The sequence below is a fragment of the Aptenodytes forsteri genome, unplaced genomic scaffold (assembly GCF_000699145.1).
Source record: "Aptenodytes forsteri isolate BGI_AS27 unplaced genomic scaffold, ASM69914v1 Scaffold16, whole genome shotgun sequence".
In the NCBI taxonomy this organism is placed as follows: domain Eukaryota; kingdom Metazoa; phylum Chordata; class Aves; order Sphenisciformes; family Spheniscidae; genus Aptenodytes; species Aptenodytes forsteri.
The window spans coordinates 3968803-3990524 of NW_008794753.1; the positions used below are offsets into that span (position 1 = coordinate 3968803).

Genomic DNA, 21722 nt, shown 5'->3' on the forward strand with positions numbered 1-21722 from the left:
TGGCACACGGCCGTGTGCTGTCTTGGCTGGATACCAGATGACAGTGGGTGCAGTTCCTCTAACTCCCTTAGGGAATAAAGGGCTATTTTTGCAAACTGAAGGATCTACATGATTATTCCTCAGAGGAGCTGGGATTGGGAGGGTAAAGAGATGTCAAAGTCGTATAAGCAGATGAAAATTATCCTTATTCCACACGCTTGAAACAGTTCCGTTGTGTTATTCAATGTTGGAGGTGTAAATGCTGCCTCCTGCTGACAAAATATGGATCTATCACTGCTACTCGCCTTCTGAGTTGTGTTACCATCCTGATGAGCTTTTGAACAGAACAGAGTAGCCATTCTACTTGTTTTTCCCAAGAAGATGCTTAAAAATCACTCATCCCTACCTGGAAAGCGATTTTGAACGCAGGGGGTGAGTTCTGTTAGGCACACTGACACAGCAGTATAACCCTGCCCCTCAAGTTACGTCATCAGCGAACTTCATTCATACTTCTCACAGGCAAACTGCTGCCAAAACGATAGAAGTTCCATCTTTTGACAGCTTTACTCTCCTAATCTTAAAATGTGTCAGTATTAAGACACAGGCCAGTTGCTTACACTATCTTTTTATTTAACGCAGTGATCTTCTGACAGTGATTAACAAAAGCCTTCATGATGAAGGCGGCTTACAATTACATGTTTTCTATTCAAACACATGGATGTAACACAGTATTGTATGCAAGTACCATACGTGTATGTATTAAATTATGTTTTATACAATGCAAGGTGTCAATTTGTGGCAATTACTCCACATTTCCCTTCTTACTTGCAGTTGGAGGTGTTCACTTCGCAGCCCTGAGTCCAGCTGCATTCCCAGATCATGGTGGCTACACAGCCGGTGGCACGTCTGTGCTCTGGCCCGTGCACCAGCTGTCCCAGTGTTGTACAATCCTGCACACGTGGACAGCTTTATCCTGTAAATTCATTCTTACTACCATCTAGGTAGTGTTGTCCCAGGTGCGACTTCCCTCTGTGTTTACCTGATTTGACCTAAAAAACGAGAAGCTGCAAAGACTGTTCCTCTTTTGCTTCTTCCCAGCTGGATGAAAGATGCTTCCAGTCTCCCTTCGCAGAAAATCTAATTTGAAATAGAAACGGCTGAAGCAACAGCAGAAGTAACTCAAGTCTGTTGCTACGCAAAAATTCCGTGGAAAGCTGCTGCGTGTGCTGGATCTGCAACACCTTTGTTGTGCAGCTGCAGGCTGGTATTATCTGTGCCAGCCACATGTCTGCAGAAACTACTCCAGGCACTGTAACAACTTCTGCCAAAGCCACTGGGCTTGACAGGGATTCTCGCTTGTATCATCCTGTCTGTTCCCACGTGCTTGCCACTGAAAGGATATCTTCACAGCACCGATTTAAGTGTGTTCTTAGAAAAAGTGACTCGCCAAGACTTAAGGCAGAGAAGGCACTTCCATTTTACCCAACGTGCATTTGGGACTAAGCCCAGCAAACAGACACTAGTAGAGATGAAGTGCTTTGTCATTACATATTTGTTACCATTCAACTCCCACCTGATGAGACCTAAGGGCAGGGGAGAAGGAAATAACACCTTCAGCCTCATAAAATCTATTGTTACCGTGGCAAACGGGCCGCAGAGAAGTTCTCGCAGTTCCAACTGCTCCTAGTAGTCTGCCACAGCATCCTTGTGGGGGCTGTCCCTTTGCACCCCCCCTTCTCACCATGTACTTGGAAACAAAGGTTGAAGGTTTAGCCAACACGCAGCTGAACCTCTCACTCACGCATAGTCAAAAGGAAGATTCAAAGCAAGTGAAAACAGGGCCCCAAACAGTCGCATCTGGTGATGGGAGACATTCAGGATGCCCCATTGTCCACACCAACTGTCAGTCACTTTCCCAAAAAGCAAACGACTTAAAAAGAAAGGAGAGAAAAAAAAAAGCCTTGAGAATATTCAACATTTATTAAAAGTGCAATAAAAATAAACAGTTCTCCTGTCCCTGTGACAAGGGACCAGAAAGACCAGCCAGGAAATACAGCCAAGATATGTCATTGTGCTTTTGTTCAACCCCTTCCGCTCAACACTTGGAGCCGACGCTCCAGGCGCTAATACCCCAACCGTGCAGCAAGTCCATCCAGTTCCGGAGACCTAGGAGGACTTCAACAGCCCCATGCATGCTCTGGAGGTTCAGGCACTGGCCCTCAGACCCAAGGCTCCCCACAGAGCGCACTTTCAGACACTGATGAATCCCACAGGACAGGGTTCTTCGGCAGGACTATTTGCAGGCCTTAGGGCTGGAACAGCAGGAAGCACTGGCGGTCACAAGTCAAGACCTATCAACAGAGCTGGAACACTCCACTCGGTGACACACTCATCTTCATGGCACTGGTCAAGTCACAAACACTCCTACAACACCCCTATTCAGCAGACACAACACTTGCCTTGTCATATAGTTGCAGGGGGAAAAAAAAGAGGTCATGCAGCAAGGTAATGGCAGAGCTGCATCAAGCTTAGAGGGGCCCAGCTCAAAAAGTTCAGCTCAGATTAGTATCCTAGGCTGTTACTCGCTAGGGGTGGCTAAAAGCACAGCGCACAGCCAAAGCTGCTTTCCTACTCTTCAGCACCCATCAGCTAGGTGGGATTTCACTTAGCTCAACATTCAGACCCACACAGTCAAAGATGGAGATGCTCACCCCTGTCTCTCAATTCTGCTATGAAACCCACGTGCAGAGCAGCTAGCAGACTCTCAGGCACACACACACACACGCATCTGCTGTACTACAGCAGCAGGGATTGCTCGGTGTGCTTTGGCAGGGTTGCATAGAAATCTAGAACTGGTACAGCCAAAAGGAAGTGTGAGAAGAAGAATCAACAGAGGTGCAAATACCCGGGTCCAGGCAGTGCTCTCTATTTCTCACCCTCACAGGCAGCAAAGTTACTCCAGGATTTAGTCTAAAAACACTTCTAGCTTAGAAATGACTGACCTAATGAAAACATTGAAGTGTACTAACATTTTACTAACGCCCTAAGTGGGCAACCCTGGGAAAGCTCCTAAACAAATAGTCATTTCTGTTCCTTTTAACAATTTGTGTGTAAAAAATAAGAATCTTAAATTAAAAAAAAAAAAAATTAAAACTGAGCCTTGATGCCCTAATGAATGTCCAGAGGCACTTCCACATAAATATCAACCTACTGATACAGGGGAGAATGGGAGAAGATCCTTCTCATGAATAAGTTAGGTCAAGGCATGTTCTTCGGCACAGACTCTGCTTGCTTCTTACAGTCAGCTTCTTACTTCCTCGCTGAATCCAAGGTGCTTGGGGAAGGCAAGACGGGCAAAAACAAATTGTCCGCAATTGCAGAACTTGGGAAGGGTGGACGTAAACACTGTAAAACCTGCGTTTCAAAACAAGAAGGAAGAAGGGTGGCATGGTTTATAACTGGGAGAAAAGTGCATTGATAAGGTTACAGAGCTGAGACTCTCCCAGCGTGTGAAGTCTCTCCTACTTGTCTGCATACACAGCACAGTCTTGTTCTCTGAGTCTGACAGCTTCCTGACATAACAGTCCAAAAAGCAGATTTCCCCCCCCACACACTGGTAACGTTGTAAATGTGTTTCCCTGTTGAGATCTCATTACCCCATTTCCCCCTCTTCCCCATCAGCAGCTGGCCACAGCCGCATCTTTAGGCTCCGTCAAATTTCATCAAAGCATAGCTGCCTTCCCTGATGCAGGCAGGGCCACGGAGATCTGCATGAGCTGAGCTGAAGAGGAGCTGGGTCAAATGCAACATAAACAGACTGTGGTGACACTCTCAGTTAATCAAGGGAAGCATTCCTACCTGTACAGCCTCCATACAGCTCACCTCCGGCTCCTTTATCGCCCTGTATTACTCATCCCTGAAACCTTTGGGCTTTTGATGTTAAGGTTCTCGTAGACGGAAGCTGACTCATCATCAACCCTGTGAAGGAACAAAGCCTTGTTATTAACAGCCTCACTGCTCCGGATCTTTTCCCAGAGGCAGGTGGCCAGTGGGAAGCAGGTAATGGCCCAGCCAAGCTCCCTTTTTCCCTCCCCAGCCTTGTAGATAGGACGACATTGGGTTACCCGCTGTTCTCAATCCCTCTTTTCTCTCCCTCTGGCTGGGCCGCCCCTCCTAGGTTCAAATACAGCTTGGGGATGGAGCCTTGAACCTTCCTCCACATGTCAGCCTTTCACGGATGCAAAGTTTCTGCAGGATCAGCGGATACAGTTCCTTGTATCTCCTACTCTTACTTTACATACCCAATTTCTCTGGATTGTCCAAAATCTAATGGAAGGAGAGAGCTGCTCCAAGGGCCAGATCCAAGTACCTCTAAAGCGGGTTTGACACCCGAAGCTGAACTCACGGGAGCTCTCTGGAGCCGACAATACCAGCCCCGTAGAGCTCACCTTGTTCGGCTCAGTCCCACACAGTCCTCCCCGCCCTCATTTATTCAGAGATGCAGTTTCAAAGTTGGGCATTTTAAACAGGACGCGGATGTTTCTAGAGTCCAGCGGGGAAGATCCCAGCTGGCCGGATCCAGTAGGAGTTGGCAGGTTCGTAACGCCAGCGATGGATCCAGATTTCCCTTTAGCGCTGCATGAAAGCAAGGTCTTCGCACTTACTAATGCGCCGCAGGACTGGAGCGGCTCTGCCTGCACCTGCCTGTGGGGTGCCACAGGAGCCAAGCAGCGCCCTTCCCTGCCTCCCCCTGCCCTCTCCTGGCTCCCAGGGCGGCAGCTGCCCGAGCCCTGGCCCGGAGCGCCCCGGCTGCCGGGCCCGGCTCTGGCTCTTCCTACAGAGGCAGCTCTGGGCACGGTGCGCTGCCGGGCACAGCGGGCAGGAGCCACCAGCACTCCGGCGGCTGCCAAACGCCCAGAGAAGAACGTGTGACATCTCCTTTTGCCCTCTTCTCTTCGGTTGGATTTTTTTTGTTCCGCGTGAGCCCAGCAACAGCATTTCTGCCTCCACTTTAACACCCACTCCTCTGCTCCTCCCTAGCCGTCTCTTCTTTCAAAACCGATCCTGCAATTCAAGGTGCCCAAAAGCTCTGATATTATATAACTGACAGATGTCCCTACCCACTCACCTTCAACTTATAACCCCCTCTCCATCATTCACTGGTATCCCAGTACTTGGGGCAAGAGGGAAAAACATAATTTGGGGTATTTTATCTCTGCTTATGTAAGAAATTCATGTCACTTAGCACATGCTCCCTCTCCACATGGGTGCGAATCCACCTCCCTCTGCTCTCTTCTCATCTTCCTTCAGATTTTGCTGTAAAACTCCCTCAGTGGCAGTAGCACAGTTTCACTCTCTAGCAGATGCTCCAGAGACATTCTCCAGAGCTAAGGATATGGGGCAGTAGTCACTAAAGGCCAGGATCTATTTCCTCCTCTCCTTTTCAAAGCAGCTGCAAAAGTGTAGCCCATAAGCAAGGTGGGCTGCTGCCACCACTGCTGACAGTGGGGTGGGATCACCTGTTTATTTTTAGCCATTCCCATACGATAGCCAGCAACCGGCCGGGTTTCAGGTATGGGAGAGGCAGGCTGGCAAAGGATAAATACTTGGGGTCTTTGCTCAAGCTGTTCTCTCGACTGCTGCGGAAGTTCTTAGCCCTGGCAGAGGGACATTCAGCTTACACAGACTGGGCCCGCGGTGAAGGGGGCTGCCCTTTGGCTCTGCCTTTTTCCATAGGAGAGTAGCCGATATTCAAGTAGTCTCGCTCTTTCCTTTTATTCCTCTGAAAGAGAAAGCAAAGACAATAAGACCCCACTCAAAGCAGATACAGAAGAAAGCCTTACAAGATCCCATATGCCAGCAGGGGAGCAGTGGGTGTGGATTTATTTCCATGTGTTCAGGGCAGCATTTGAGCTCCAGGGGGAAGGTGGGAGTGGAAGTGGTGTTTGGCGTGGGCCAAGTTCTGCCCCTGCTTTTCCAACCAAGCTGAACAGAACTCACCTGTTCTTCTTCCAACCTCTTCTGCTCAGCCTCAATGTACTGCTGAACAGCCATGTAAACAAACTTGTACTGTGCCTCTGTCTGCACCATGCCCGAACGCTGCCTGCGTACCATCTGGATAGTTTTGGGGATGTCAATATCGCAGTCCAAACCTGATCGAGAGCGAGAAGGTGAGGTTTAGGGAGTGGGAATTAGGTTGAAAAATTATTATTTTCTTAGGACAACTTTGAAAGCTTTCAGTATCTCGCTGAACACAGTGTCAGCGAAGCCATGGAATACTGTGAAAGGATTTGATGCATCTCTGTGCCCAGGAGATTTTTTTAATTTTTTTTTTCTCCTTGCCAGAGCATCTTGGACTGAGAATGGCTGAGGCAGGGCTGACTTGCTTGGACCAAGGGGAGGGCGAATTAGGTCTGTTCTGCGGCAACTTCCTACAGATCCAGACTTACCACCCGTGCATGGTTTATGAAATAGATACAACCATTGCTGAAGAGGGTCCACCTGCCTCGAGGCTCCCAGACCAGACCCAGAGGTACCGCGGAGAGTTCCGTAACAGCTCTAGAATTTCAGATAAGGGTGACAGCCCTCCTACACAGAAGAGTTTGGGGGACTTATTTCTAAAAGGGCTACTGGAGTTACACCCTTACTGAACCTGTTTCCCCCCACCCCACCCTCAATAAAAGAGGGTTTTCCAGGAGACCTTGAAATCCTGGCCCAACTGATGCCAACAAGAAGACTCTCCTGTGCTGTGTCGCTGACAGCATCTCCCTTACTAGAGGGCTGTCCATGTGCACACCCTCTTGGAGAGGGTTCACATTTCATTACGATAGAGCTCCGTTTCTTGGCCCACAGAGAAATGGGGAACGGGGCACAGTACACGAGCCCTTCTCACCCTGCATTCAGGTTAAGCCTGTGCCAACTGTTTCCCGGACAAGTCAAACCCCACTGCTTGGAGATCATGCACCCGCTGCTTGCACAAGAGCAGGGTTATCCCGTAACTGGTCAGAGCAAGGCAAACGGTGAAAGCCATGAGACAGACAGGGAGACATACCTTGCCTGTGAATAATATCCACCAGAATATCTATCACTATGATGGTGCCTGTGCGTCCTATTCCAGCACTGGAAAGAGAAAAGAAAACATCATTGCTGGAGGAAACATTCCCCCGAGTTAGTCAGCTCAGCTCCAACACTCATCTGCATGCCTGGTCCCATCCTGGGCAGATTTGGAACGGCTGCTATAAGACAAGCCCAGCCAAATGCTGACCCTTAGGAGATCAGAGCCTAGCAGGCTGCATCAGAGCTACCAGCTCCAGATCACGCCTGCTCTTCCCTGTGCTATCACCAGTGAGGCTCTGGAGGAGGGCTGTATTTTCCCATGCGTATACTTATATCCCGGTTGCCCACCATCAGCTCGCATGATGACCCAGCTGCAGGTGCAACGAAAAAGAAGAGACACACATTTTTACTACCCATCCCTACTGCAGTGTCCCGCTGACAGCCCACTGGTTCCTACCTGCAGTGCACTATGATCGGCCCTGTGTCTGGAATGCTTCGCTGTGCCCGATTCACTTGGTCCAGAAAGCTCAGAACCCCTCCTGGTTCATTGGGCACCCCGTGATCTGGCCAGCTAAAATACTGATAGTGCTTCACCAGTCTTGGGCGCTCATCCTGCAGGGAGCAGAGACCCACCACCTAGTCAGAAAACCCCACCTACTAGGAGGCTTCGCCTTCCTTTCTTTTTATCAAAGCTGGGGCAAAGTGGCCCAGAACTTAAGCAGTGGGACCATTAAATAAAAAAAAAAACAAACAGAGAAGCCACAGCTCCCTCCCCGGGGGTTCCAACACCAGCCCTTTCCCAGCACAGTGGGCAGACAGCAGCAGAGGACTCACCCTGTCAGTCCGCAAGATCTCCAGCTCCCGAAGGTAGTAGCCCTGGGCCTCACGCTCGCTCACGTTTCGCACACAGATGCACCCGTATTCCTTGGTGCAACTCTTGTCTGGCCAGTAACGGAAGCATTTGTTCTGCAGCAACATCAGATAGCTGCTCATTAGTCGAGACTGGGGAGCTGGAGGATCAACCCCTGAACACCTTGCTCAGGGATGCTGCTGCATTCAAAGGGTGTGCAGCCCCGGCGTAGAGCTTTAAAGGAGAGCCATACGCACAGGGCATTTACTTTGAACTGGGGATGTACCAGAAAGGGCCATTCCTTTATGAAGGATGCGATCCCTAGGGGAATCTCCCTCCTCAGCTAGCCCCAGCCTCAGGTAGGCATTGCTTTGCCAAGGGCATAGTCTTGACACACAGCACCTGAGCTGTTGATCTGGTCATTGCCTAACCCCTGAGTCAAATCTCCATCCCAAGGGGCTACGTAGTCTGCCTATACCCCTCCTGTCCTCCAGCCCATCCCCTCTTTGCTATAGTGACTTTGCCAATACAAAAGAAGGCTTGCGAGTGGAGCTATCTTTATCTCATCTCTGCACTAGTCTGCTGCAAGCACAGCCTCCCCCTCATCCCTAGGCAAAACTGCTAGTGCCAATCATAATTAGCTCCTCTCTTTACTAAGGAAGGCTGTTCCAGTAAATGGCTCTGCATGGTATTTCACTGCGTTCCTTGGCTCCTACCAACCCACTCTTAGTGAAATACATATAGGTGGTACACAGATAGGTTGTGTAATTACTTTTGTCCCTCACACAGCCAGCTTGCAATGCGCCCCCCCTGCCCCGCTTTCCAGCTTGGCTGTAACAAGCACGACGCTTTCTCTCTCTCTCTCTGCCACCTGCAATTCCCCAGAGCCTTGAAGCAAGTCATATGAGGGACACCCCATTAATATTTATGGGGCTGGGGAGACTGGCTGTGCAGAGCAAAGCAGTATGTTTCTTTCATGAAGAAGAGCTAAAGCAACATCACAAGACAGAGGAGAAATTAAATGAAAGCTGGCCAGAGACAACTTAACTAAAGACTATTAGGACAAGCAGCTTCCTAGGGGTTATGCTTTGTCACGGCCAGAGCAAAGTCAGGCTCTCTGAATCTATGGAAAATCTCTCAAGCATCCCAGTCCTGTCCAAGCCACTCCTGTGTGGAAAACAACACAGATTTGCAATGGAGTCCATTCTGAAATGAGAGTTTGTCACTTGGATCCCTGTCATTATGGATAAAGACCTGCAATTGTCCAGGCAAGATAATATAGGTAGGTCGACTGCGCAGGATTAATTCATTACTGATTCTGCTGCACATTTTAATACAAGCCCCTAATAACTACCCAGCTTGGTGCACATAGCAGTTGCTGCATCAACCTCTCAGTTTTGAAGGCCTGGCTTTAGAACTAGTTCTTGTATCCAACCAAAGAGGCTGGCACAAGAAGCAGGTAACATTCAGGCTTGGGGACAGCGCCCTGGAAGTGCTCACCCTGCCCCGCTCCACCTCCTTGGTTGTCATGACAATGACGTGACTGTTCTCTTGATACACCATGGCCCAGAAGTCATTCACTGTTGTCTGCAGGCAGCCCTGGGTGGCTATATAGATCTTGCAGTGCTCTGAGTTCCTTCCATCTTCAGGGATGCTCTAAGGAGCAAAGGAGAGGGGGAAAAAAAGCCAGCGACGCTGGAGTGAGGAACTGAGAATTGCTTTAGTGCACCTTTAGCAGCAAAGTCAGCGCACCGTGCCATGCAGGATTTCTGAGCTAGGTGATTTTCCTCTATTCATCAGACCTGTGGACACGAACCGCTCTCATCACGAGCTTCAACACAGTCGCCAGCAAAATGGTCTGCCTGCCTCCAGGGACCTTTATACTGCTGTAACGCACATTACTGCGCAACAGACTCTTGCCAGCAGGCCGCTGCAGAAATTGCAGGTGGACATGGCTGGAGTGAAGCCACCTTGAAGGTTTCTCAAAGGCTGGTGCTTAAGTGCCAGAGCAGCATTGCTGGAAATACAGCTTCAAGCAGCTCTTAGCTTACAGACGACAATTATAATTTGACCTCAGAGATAATGGTCAATGACAGAGAGTCTGAGTCAGTCCCCTAGGACCTCCTGAACAGGTAAGGAAAGGAGGGGATTGAGATAAAGTCTTAGATAGGGGCAAACAGAACACGGTAGAATGATGAGATCCCTTGGGTTACAGTAAAAAAATCCAGCGTTTGGCCTGGAGCCAGTGAAAGATATTGGTCCTGACGGGCCATTCCCCCAAGACTCACACCATTACTGCACTTACCCACCAGAAACATAGCACTGGGCTGAAGACAGCCCCCACATGGTGTCTTCCCTTTCCCAAGTACCTTGATATAGTTGGCATTGATGTAGTCTGACCCAGGCACGCTCTCATCTACGTCTTGGAGTGCCACCCGTGTGGTATCAACTGAAGGAGAAGAGAGTCCAGAACGAACACAGGAGTGAGTCACACACGTAGGAGCACGGATGGGCTTTGCTGCAGGGCAGTCACAGTGGCTCCCAGCAAGGGCTCCCACAAGGCTCTTGCTATGAAGTCACATGGGTAACTACTGCAAAAGAGGGTGTAAAATGCTCTCCTAATGACAGCAGTAGTCCACACTACCTGTCCCACAGCTATGCTGCCAGTCTAGTAACTTGGATGGATATTAGTGATACGGAGCGTTGCAGGCTGGCCTGAACTCAAGTTTTCCAGTATTTCCTCTGGAGGCTCTAGCTCTGGCTCCATATGACTTCTGAACTACACTTGAGATCTGAAGCATATTTGGACTCACAGTACAAAGAGAGGAGAGCAATTTACTGGTTGTTTCCCACGCAAAAGGGAAGGACCAGGTTAGAAAGCAGATGGAGAAGGCCATAAACTAACTGGACCGCTCCACTAGGACAGTGCACACCTCTTTCCAACTCAGCTATGATCAGAAAGCTCTGCAGCGTTAGCTAGCCCCAGAGAAGGCTGCAGAAATTGTGGTGAAAAAGAACAAATCAGTATTCAGTGTCTCCTTACAGGGAAGGATGTTCTTGTAGCGATTCTTAGCCTTATTCTCTGGTCGCTGTCCCTCCTTCCTGGGGTAGAGGAGCTTGCACTCTTGCTGCTGCAGCATCTGTGGAGCAGAGTACACAAGAACAAACTGTTCTGGGCAGATAAGGAGAGTCAGAGGCAAAGGAAGGGCTCTTTTGACAAGCTGCTTGGCTTCCTAATGCTGAGAAGAGCAGAGGGAGTGCCGGCAGGAAGGGAAAGGGAGCCAAGAAGCAGCTTGATGAGGGAGTTAATGGGGGAGAAGGCACAAATCCCTGCAGGGAACAAAAGGTACGCAGTTCTAGGATGAGGAAGGAGAAACTGCCTCAGACATGAGAAAAAGCAATGAAAAAAAGGACCAGGAAGTAACTCAGTTGCACACAGAAAACAGGGAAAGGAGCAACAGTGTTGAGAAGAGGTCCTCAGTGCTGGAAAGCCACGACACTCCCATGCAAATGTGATATTCTTCACCCACAGGCACAAGTGGGACACAGCACAGGAGCATCCTGTACCTCAAACTCTTCCCAGAACCCTTGCTTGGCCTTCTCACTGTGATCTGCCATTTTGTTCAGCTCCTTCACTCTGTTTTCAATATTAGCTGCATTGATGCGCGTGGCATTGAATGGCTGAAAGACAGATGAAGACATAACAGAAATCACTTTCAATAACAGAAAGACAGAGAGAACTGGAAAAAACAGTTCCCAAATCCCTGATACTTTCCACTGGAAAAAACAGTTCCCAAATCCCTGATCCCTGGGGGTACTGGCAGGAGTTGGGTCCATTCCTGAGACCTTGAGTGCGGGGCCAGGGACCTCTCTGGCAAGTGTGAGCCTGGACAAGCATGACAAGTAGCCAGCAGGATATTCTGGGGACAGGGCGTTTCCAAAGAGCAGGAGCAGATCTGTGCACTCCCCCAGGAGTTTGGGCAAGCCCAGGACCAACAAATATGTGCTAGAGCAACTATTACCTGCTTCAGATGAACCACAGCTCCAGATTTCTCCACCATGGGGTTTTTCTTATAGTGCTCTACCAGGTCTGTGAGCGTGTCAAACCTCTCTCCTCCCCCCACGTCATACTTCCCATCTAGCTGCAGGAGAGAACGACGAAACCACTGTGAGACTCGAATGCACAGCTCCCAGCTGGGTCACCCACCCAGCGCCTATCGCAGGGTGCGCAGGGACAGCACATTTCCCACCTGGTAATGGATCATCACGTGGGTCACGTGTGGTTTCCGATCTCCAGTCTCCATCTTATCCTCATTTGTCAGCACCGACAATACAAAGTCTCCTGGTTTGCTCTGGCTCTCCCGCACCAGAAAGCTACCTGGTTTTCCCTTCTCTGTCAGAAGCTTCTCCGCCTCCTTGCCAGTGAGGTGCCCATGGTACCACCTTGGGGAGCAGCAATGGAGAGCAATGTCAGCTCAGAAACACACAGAGCACTGCCTTTAGACAAGAGCTACACTCACTGCTGGGGATGGCGTTCACGGGAAACCCATTTCTAGGCTCCCAATCTGACTGCTCTCCCCGCTGGCATGACACCGTCTTGAGTTATTTCAGAAACAGTCTCCAGTGACTTTCCTCCAACACTTTGCAATGTCACATCGGTACCTTAGCCTGAGGCTGGAAGTGTCAGGACTTTGCTCAATCCTCCAGCCAAATGTGAAATGGCATCAGTATATTAAACTGCCACGTGATGTATGACAAGCACTGTCATCGAGGGATAGCTTCCGACGAAGCTATGAGAAACATGATTCTGGCAGTTCTTACTTGAAGGTGGCTACGTTTTCCTTTATTTTTTTAATACAGGAGAAAAAGCAGAACACTTGGAGTCAGCAGGCTGCAGTCACACAGTATCAGGCACAGAGCATGGGCAACACTGACCAGGAACAAGATGCTTTGATGCAGTTTGGGAAGGATTTTCAGAAGGGTCCTCCTAGCTGTAGTTACTGCTGCTCCCCTCCCAGGTCACTAACCTCAGCCCAGGTCCAGCTGAGGGAGAACAGAAGCGCCCTGCACGCTTGCCCGGAGTGGCAAAACCGGGTTCCCCACTGTGCCCAGGAGGCTTCTCCCCCTCCAACCCTGCCCGCAGCCGCGTCTCCGGCCAGTGGCGATTACAACATGCAGAGGTTTGTGCTCAGCTCTTCCCAAGCCTCACTGCACAGGCATGAGTTGCTCCACCTCTCCGTCTGTGTACATCTTGCATGCACGTGCCCCTGTTTCTCCATCTAATCTCTCATAATCCTTTCTCTTGGTCTGCTGACATACTTACACTGCAGCCCCAGTGAAATGCAGGCTATCCTTTAACCGGCTCGGTCAGAAGCCTGTAACAGCCTTGCCACAATGCCTTGGGGTTAAGCACAGAATAATCTGCCCGTTCCTGGACATGCCCTCTGCAGCTCAAACCGCAGCACTATTGTGCTAGCTCGGGGCTCCGGCTAGGCAGCTCACCTGGCCTTTGCTGCACAGCAGCTCAGCAAGGCAGCATGTCTCACCTACCCGCACAGCAGCTATCTGGGGCAGGCACGCTTCATGGGCTAGCGTTCTGCCACAGCCTTCCGTAGATACAAATAACAGTTTGGAGTGAAGACGAGTTTCTTTTTGCCTTGGAGCCTTCGATCCCCACACTCCATCAACACTCAGTCGTGGCTCTGGGCAGAAGCCACAGGTCCCAGTTTGAAGACGCTGGCTCCTGGCTGGCCAGCCAAGCTGGCTCAAAATAACCTTCCAGGGGCGATGCAATGGCATCACGTCACATCTCAGCAACTTTGTCCCAGCTGACAAAGTTTATAGAACAGCAGTCAGTGACGCTGGGCCTTCTGAGTCCCGACTCAGCATGGTGCAAAGGCAGCCATTTCAAGCCTGACTGGGAAGACGTGTGAAGAGCAAGACTCCTTCCTGCAGGCTTGAGAAGGCATTAGGATCACGGGGCTGCACGAGTCGCACTGCTGCAGAGGGCAGAACGGCCCACCTCTGGCGAAGTGCCTCAGCGCCTGCTTACAGCACTGCTGCTATTCAGGCCCAGGTCTTGGAAACACTGCTACCCTGACGCGTTCCGCTCTATTCTGACACCGTCGTCATTTCGTATATTTAGAGGACTTGGACCCTTTTCCCCTCTCTTCTCCCTGATGCCACCAGATGTGTGGTCTGGAGCAGAAATCTTTGTGGAGCTTCCTTGCCAAGCCAGACTTTCCTTGGCGGGAGAAGAGGGGGAAACCCAGCTGAAGGGGGTTTCCACTTTTCCAGAGCTTCTGCTAATGTGAGCGGCTGCCCGGCCGCTTTTCACACTGCGATCTGGAAGGAGCAAAAGAAACCTCCCTGGCAACAGGGGAGCACGTGAGCTGGAGGGACTTCCCAGCGCCTCGGCCCAGCCGACTCACATGACAGTGTCGAGGGGAGCGCCTCTGCTCCGTTTCAGGAACCGAGACTAGTCACAGCTTCGCCTTACCCCGGCTGCTAAAGTTAGAGTGATTAGGGGACTGCTTTGGCATCGCCAGCCGCCTGACTAGGCTTTCCCCTTTCCAACCCACCATGTCAGCTGCTGCATGTGACGCCGGGGAAACTGAGGGGGAGGAAAAGGAAAAACGGGGTCACTGGAGTGTCACAGACGAAGAGGAGGAACGAAGGTCACTAATCAGCTAGTGGAAACATCCTGAAGTAGCCTGAGGCAAGCTGCTTCTCACAGCGAGTCAGCCATCCCCATCCCTGCAAGACAACAGTGTGTTGCTACTGGGATGAACAGCAGTTGCAGACTGAGATGGGATGGGGCAAGACTTTTTTCAGGGCATTTCTACCCGGCGTTCTGCAGGCAGACGCAAGTCACTTGCATGTGTTTTGTTTCTTTTAAAACCAAAGCTGCGTGCCTCCTAGGATACACCTGCAGGACCCTTTGCAGGTGGACTCACACTGCTCATGTCCCCTGTTGCCCAAAAGCTAGAGAAAGCTTATCAGCACACGCTGACACTGAGCAAGTATCAGCTTCTGGGCCTTGCTAATGTTATCTAGCCAGCTTCTGCACGCAGAGCAGCTAGGGAACCACATCCCAGAGATGTGCAGCTTTTGGGTCACGAAAGCTACATCACACCCAAACACACTCTGTTTCGGGCTCCTTTCCAAACCCAGGCCGGGTGCAGCTGTAGGGTCTGAGCCAGTTGGGAAGACAGCGTCACCACCACCGGGAGAGGCTGTTAGAGAGCGTGGCTTACCTCTCCGAGGTGGGGTCCTGGCAGTTGAGAGGGTACTTGAGCTCGATGACATTGCTGTTCTTCTCCCGCAGCAGCCCCTGCTGCTCAGTGTAGTACTGCACCAGCTCTGCAAGGGTGGCAAACTTCTCACCTCCGTAGAGGTCGTAGTAATCCCCTGTGTTCTGGATCTTAATGTGTGTCACCTCATCGTTTCTTCTGAGGAAGGAAGGCAAACAAGACTGTAAGCATGAGAGAATGGAAACCCAGCACTGGCCTTCAGAGTCCAGATGCCTCCTGACCACCACCTACCTCTTTACGCTGCACCATGCACTCTCCGTTCACTCAGATGCCGCTCATGCTGGCCACACTTCTACAGTAGGGCAAGGGGTGGATGCTCCTTGGCCAAGGTTACTCAGCCAAGAACTGACTCTGTACCTCACAAGCTCCCAGCCCGCTCTGCTTCCCAGACAACCTCACACAAAGGAGGTGAATAATTCCTCCTCTGCCAGCCCTTCCACTTCCTACACTACTTACCCTCTCAGCTGGATGAGGCTCTGACCTCAACTCTGGTTTACAGTGAATGGTTTTCTATGCACAGGGGTACTCGCTATCATCTACTTAGTTTAAAAAAAAAAAAAAAAAAAAAAAAAAAAAAAAAAAAAAAAAAAAAAAAAAAAAAAAAAAAAAAAAAAAAAAAAAAAAAAAAAAAAAAAAAAAAAAAAAAAAAAAAAAAAAAAAAAAAAAAAAAAAAAAAAAAAAAAAAAAAAAAAAAAAAAAAAAAAAAAAAAAAAAAAAAAAAAAAAAAAAAAAAAAAAAAAAAAAAAAAAAAAAAAAAAAAAAAAAAAAAAAAAAAAAAAAAAAAAAAAAAAAAAAAAAAAAAAGGAAAAAAATCACCCAAACCAATAATATATTGCCTGGTATTCACAAATCCTATAAACTGTACCGAAAGGGTTAATGCTTTCACCTCTCCAGGGGTGCCCTCCAGGCTCAAAGGAATACGGCTGGGTGCCTTTATCAGTCTGTTCCAAGAGCCCCCTCACCCCGGCAAAGCCCAGCCTCCTTCCTCAGAAGGCCACACTAACCTCTGAGAGGCAGGTTAATTGTATTTTAAATGCACCTAGCAGCAGCCCCCCTGAGCCGGGGAGACATAGCTGGAAGCCCGTTGCTTGATGGACGAGCTAGGTCAGGGAGAGATTCGTAAATCTGGGCAAATTTCTTGTTCTTTACCGTGCTGAGCTGCTCCCAGCCTCTCTCAATTTGTTGCCAAAGCAACCATGACAGTGAGATGCAGGAGACTCAAGGTGGTATAAGCAGCCTACCAGGTCAGACAGAAAACCCATTTCATGCAGTGGGGAATTAGAAAAGCTGCAGTGGTCTGTGCACAAGGTTAAATGGAAGGAAGAGCTGGATCCATGGCAGGGGCTCTGGGGCTCTCAGTAGTGGTTCTGCCCCCATTTCTCCTATCTTTCTGCAGCCGGGTACAGCCCCCGTTAGCAATGCAGTGAAAGACCAGATATCTGGATGGTATTGGATATCTAGCCCCAGCTCCACAAAATCATCTCCTGTTTAGTTTTCTTGGGCTGTAGGTACTGTCTACCTCAGAGTCTGGATCCTACCTCTTGATTTCAGAGAGAGGTTAAGATCTGGCCCTCAAATGCAAGCGGTGGCAAAAGGCTCTGTCTGCCTTAGGGGATTCTGGCGCAGCTGCAGGAACACAGCCAGGCTGTGTCAGCTGGATGTGCACACCAGGGTGTGTGCTGGCCTCCTTTCACTGCACTTGTCACTCGCTAAGGTTCCCGGTATCATGCTAAGTCTGCACAGGGTTTACAGCGGTGTCATTTTATTTGGATACTTTTGTGCAAATTCCTCTAGTCTAGACAAGCGCTTGGAGCAGCACCAAGGTGGCCGAGTTCTCCTCTGGCAGAGGGGATCCGGCTGCTCTTCCATCCTGCCTCGCACACACAAGATGGACACCTGGCTCCTCAGGTAAGGTGAGAAACGACCTCCTCCCTGGTACCTCCCCTTGAATACTACATTGAACTACGCACTGCAAGGTCTAATGAAAGTCCACCTTGGAGGACTCTGCTGACTTTGCAATAACGCACTCGCCCAAAAGGCCTGACAGCAGAGGACATCAAATTCTGTGAGCCCGGGGCTTCAATCTGCAGGACTGTGGGATGACTGGTGAAGGGCACACAGAGCACTGTGAGGAGTACAGCAGCCTCTCACAGTGACGGGATGGTCACCGCCATCCCTGGGATGCACTCATGTTGCCCATGTATGTAACTACTGCCATGGATTTTGCTATTTCCACATCTCTCAGGGATTTTAACAGCCACGACTTCTGGCACGTGAGGGGCTGGTCGTGTGCACAAGCAGATTAAATGCCGACCATCCAATGAGCTGTGCTAGAGTACACAGCGGCAGCAGCTCGGCAACAAGACGAGGCCAAGCTGGAACTTGGCAATGAGATCTCTGTGTGCCAAGCCTTGAAGAGCCCACAGAAACATCAACAGCAGTGTGCTAGCACAGCCACTGTGTGCTCCTCCTCCTCCAGACCTGCCTTTATTAGAGGCATGACTTACGATTAGGTGGCAATGCTCTTAGCCACATTCAAGCCACAGTCACCACGTGTCACGCGGTTCTCCCTAAAACACTGCCCTGACAGATGGCTGTATTCACATCTATTCCATCCCAGTTGCTAAAGAGGACTTTGTCAATGTAGAATCAGCAATTCCAGTTTGTGCTCACACAGCCCTTCTTGGATGCTTTGTCTGGCATCGAGGTGATTTCCAGTTAGTGCCAATTCAGTGGCAACAACTGAGTCTGAACAGACAGAGACAGCACCCACAGTGTTACACCATCCCACATTAATAGCAGAACAAAACCAGCAAAAGACTGGCAAACAGGCCTGAGGTGCGAAAATCTGCATCTGGATCCTGAACAGTCACACCACACCCGGACAACAAGGTCTTGGAGGCTGAAGCCAACCGCCTGTAACACAGGAAACCGCTGCGTGGCACCCCGGGAGTTTAGAGAGACACAGCTAGCTAACTCTTCCTGGTACATCTGGTAAGTATAGCTCTGACCTGGCCTGCCACACCAACTCCAGCTGTCCTACGGGCAGAGACTTCAAAGTCTGGCAGTCTAGGATATGAGCAGAACACACTAGATGGAAATGAAAACTGGCTGTGAAATTCAGATCCCGGCCAGCGCTCCCATGACAATGCCTCTTCTCCGAGAGGGGCTGGCACATGAAGTGCTTCGACCATTCATGCCAGCAGCTGGACATGAAGAGCCTTTGTGCAGCACAGAAGGCAGCAGACCAAACTGTGTTTTTGCCACTTGGCCTGAGGCTCAAAAGCTCCCTTCTTTCCACAGCTGTCTCTCCCCACATCCCAACCCCGCTACAGACCTACAAAGGCTCAGTTCACAAGATCCCCCCCACCCCCAAGGTCTTTGAGCACTTCAGGGGTGAAAAGCAGAGAGATAATCAGGGTCCTTTATCCCATGAGCCCTCAAGGTCATGCTAAACACAAAGGGCATTGATCGATCCCTATTTCCTTCCCATTTTCTTCTCTTAAAGCTTGCGTCACCTCTGCAGCTCCAAACTGGGCAGCAGAATTGGACTGCACAGTAGCAGCATCCATTAAACCGTGCCCTCGACATGTTGGCTGGTGAAATAAAGCACAAAGGAGATGCCCAAAGTACTCAGCTGCCCTGTGCCGGAGGGCACGGCTACTTCTGCCTAACAGACACACAGCTCTTATACAGGGTTGCAGCACTGTTTAATAGCAGATGCCAACTTTTTTGGCAGCTTCAGAGTCAGTAATCAGACAAGTGAGAGTTGCCTCCATTCCAAGCTAAGCTTCTTTACACTATCAGCAGAACTCCTTAGCTAGATATCCAGGAGGGTTTCTTGATCCAAAGTATTCCAACTTGTGAATCTGTGTCCATGCTGCAGTGGCCACCAGTGTAGATGCAGTCTGCTCTTCTTCGCAATAGAGCACAGTCAATAAGAAGAGGACTCGCAGAAAACCCAAACAGACCCTTTTTTGCCACTGAAGGCAGAAGAGCCACTTTAAATGTCAGAAATACATTCACCTGTTGCATCCCCAGAAGTCTTTTATGGTCATGTGCTTTTCCTGCCTGTGTCAGACAGAGAAAGCCTAGAACTTCACAGCATGTACATATGACCCCTCTGACAAGCTGCAAAAAGCAACCCAAAACCCCCCGTAGTCTCCCTATGGAAAACCAAGAAGAATCTCCCACAGGGTTTAGAACCTTCGCTGAATGTTTGCTTTCAATTAAGTGATAGTTTGGGCTCTCAGAGAAAACTCACTATCCACTAATACAACACAACAGAACCAACTGACATTTGCATGCAATTTCAAACATACAACCAAGTGAATTCTAGACATTAGGTATGGGTTTCAAATTCTCATACCCGATTCCTAGGAAGAAGCAGTTCAGCTGTCTTGCCTGAGCCCTGCTGCTCACTTAAGGTGTTAGGAGCTCCAGAAGGTGCTTACAGGAGACCGAGGACATCCAAGTACTCAGTGAACTCACACATTGGCACTGTTTCCCTATAGGGCATCGATGCTTTTTGCATTCCTGAAGGTGCTTCCTGCTCCAAAGAGACCCAGCCTTTTGCCCTGGGAAGGGATGTGAAGCACAGACCATTTGCCAACCGGCTGCCGTCAAAAGGAGGCTTTCAACACACTCCTCTGCCTTGCCAAACTTGAGCAAACAGCAAACATGAGCGCAAGTAAGCCAAGGGTATCCGTCTGTTAGTATTACATCTCTAACTGAACGATGTGCTTCCAAATAAATTCAAGCCCCCCCAGGACAAAAGTAAGACATTGTTGTCAGAGGAGAACGTGCTTTCTTAAGGGAAGAAGGGTCTTGTGATAAAAGCACTTAGCCAAGATTTGATGATCTGATGTTCAGCACCTTCTCAGAGGCTCTCAAGATGACTCTGGGCCCATCATTTGTTTCCTTGTTGTAACATGAAGACAGTGCCTCCCTTAGTTGGCTGGACTACCTTGGAAGAAGCAGAATCAGGCATACCTCTCACCGAATATTTGTGTAGGCCTGGATTACAGGGCCTTAACAGGTAGGTGCTATTATGATGAGACACAAGGACAACTGTTTTAGAAAAGAGCCTCTTTCAAGCCTCCATCCATCCTTCTCCAGACCCAATTTTCTTCCCGTGCTGCATCTGTATTGTCTGCAGGCAGCAACTCAACCAATGTAACACACCTGTAGTATTGATATACTCCTTTTCACAGAGTACGTATTCTACGGGACATAAAATCTTCCTTCTTGATTCCATGTCTTAACCTGTACCCAGAGTGTATTTGTACACGCCTTCTGGGGAAAAAAAAAAGTCCAGTTAAATATAGGAATGCTCAGTGGAAGTGTTAATAGGGAAACCACTCTGGGAGACTGTAGCTCTAACAAGATTTTGTTACCCAGAAGCACTTTGTACTGTGTCCCATGAACGAGGATAAGATCCGTTCCCATAAAACGTGACGCAGTTACCAAGTTAACAGGGTCTCCAACGTATGGTTCTTAACTGTCTTGGCATTTGCATTACTGTCGTGGCCACAGGCCAAGCACCACGTAGGCAAACTTTCAACATGCCTTTTCCTTTTGTTCAAGCTATTTACCCAGACCTGGCCAAATCTGTAAGAAGCTGTTCACTTTCTTCAGAAGTGATTCTAAATACTCGGTCTTCTGAAAACATGCTCTGGCAGATCCCGGCACGCACTGAAAGCTGGAAACGTGGGGCATTTCCTGCATGGCCTCCCATATTTCTCTCCCAACAGCCCTCACTTTCAAAAGGAGGTCTATTTTCTTAAGAATCACGATTAAAATTTGGAAGACTCAATATCAAAAGCAAACCCGGTACCAGGTCCTTCTAGGAAACGAGATGTGACATAGCATACAAGAAAGGCAAGGAAGCCTTTGTAACAGCCACTCATCAGAACTGCAACAGGCAAATCAACTCTACTCGCATCCTCCAAAAATCCCCTAACTAGCAGGCTCTGCTCCCACCATCCAGAACAGCTTCCACAGCTCTCCTGCAAGCCCAGCTCCAGTTTACAGCCCCTTCCAGGCTCAGAAGCTGAGGCATTCCTCCAAACAGCCCCCTTCAGTGCAGGTTTTGTGAGCCACTCTGAAGAAAGCATGAAGTGTTGGAGTGCTGTCATTACCTTTGGCAAACACTAGCGCTCATAACCTGCAGGAGCCACTCCCTGCAGTGAGGAATATCACCCACATTAAGTGACCCGCTGATACAGAGCTGTCGTATTGCCTGGGTTGAGGCAACACTGAAATAACCTGCAGAGAGCAGCGCTGCAGCAACTGCATGGAACAAGACAGCTCACATATAGATGCACCGGATATTACTACAGCCTTACTCAGAATGACTCTCCATCTTCATTATACTTCAGCTGAAGTTGCCAGACCACTTTCCTCCCGTTGATGTGCTCCACGTATTTGCTGAAGTGCCCAAAGAATAAGATAAGCCAATAAATCCCTGGAATCCCTGGAAGTATTTAAAAGACATGTAGATGCAGCACTTAGGGACATGGTTT

General features: G+C 49.4%; 1 protein-coding gene across 1 annotated transcript in view; it reads right to left on the minus strand.

Annotated features, from left to right (window-relative positions):
* Nucleotides 1-1948: 1948 nt before the first annotated feature.
* The window catches only part of LOC103894741 (tyrosine-protein phosphatase non-receptor type 11), a 42018-nt gene continuing 22244 nt past the window's right edge, over nucleotides 1949-21722 (minus strand). Inside the window, exons 3-16 of the mRNA XM_009274195.2 lie at nucleotides 15142-15336; nucleotides 12136-12328; nucleotides 11908-12027; nucleotides 11453-11566; nucleotides 10929-11025; nucleotides 10255-10334; nucleotides 9386-9541; nucleotides 7870-8001; nucleotides 7493-7647; nucleotides 7031-7098; nucleotides 5980-6131; nucleotides 5661-5761; nucleotides 3838-3957; nucleotides 1949-3393 (exon numbers count right to left, since the gene is read on the minus strand). Coding sequence (XP_009272470.1) covers nucleotides 3873-3957; nucleotides 5661-5761; nucleotides 5980-6131; nucleotides 7031-7098; nucleotides 7493-7647; nucleotides 7870-8001; nucleotides 9386-9541; nucleotides 10255-10334; nucleotides 10929-11025; nucleotides 11453-11566; nucleotides 11908-12027; nucleotides 12136-12328; nucleotides 15142-15336 — 1648 coding nt within the window. The 3' untranslated portion in view covers nucleotides 1949-3393; nucleotides 3838-3872. The remainder of the gene's footprint in view (nucleotides 3394-3837; nucleotides 3958-5660; nucleotides 5762-5979; nucleotides 6132-7030; nucleotides 7099-7492; nucleotides 7648-7869; nucleotides 8002-9385; nucleotides 9542-10254; nucleotides 10335-10928; nucleotides 11026-11452; nucleotides 11567-11907; nucleotides 12028-12135; nucleotides 12329-15141; nucleotides 15337-21722) is intronic.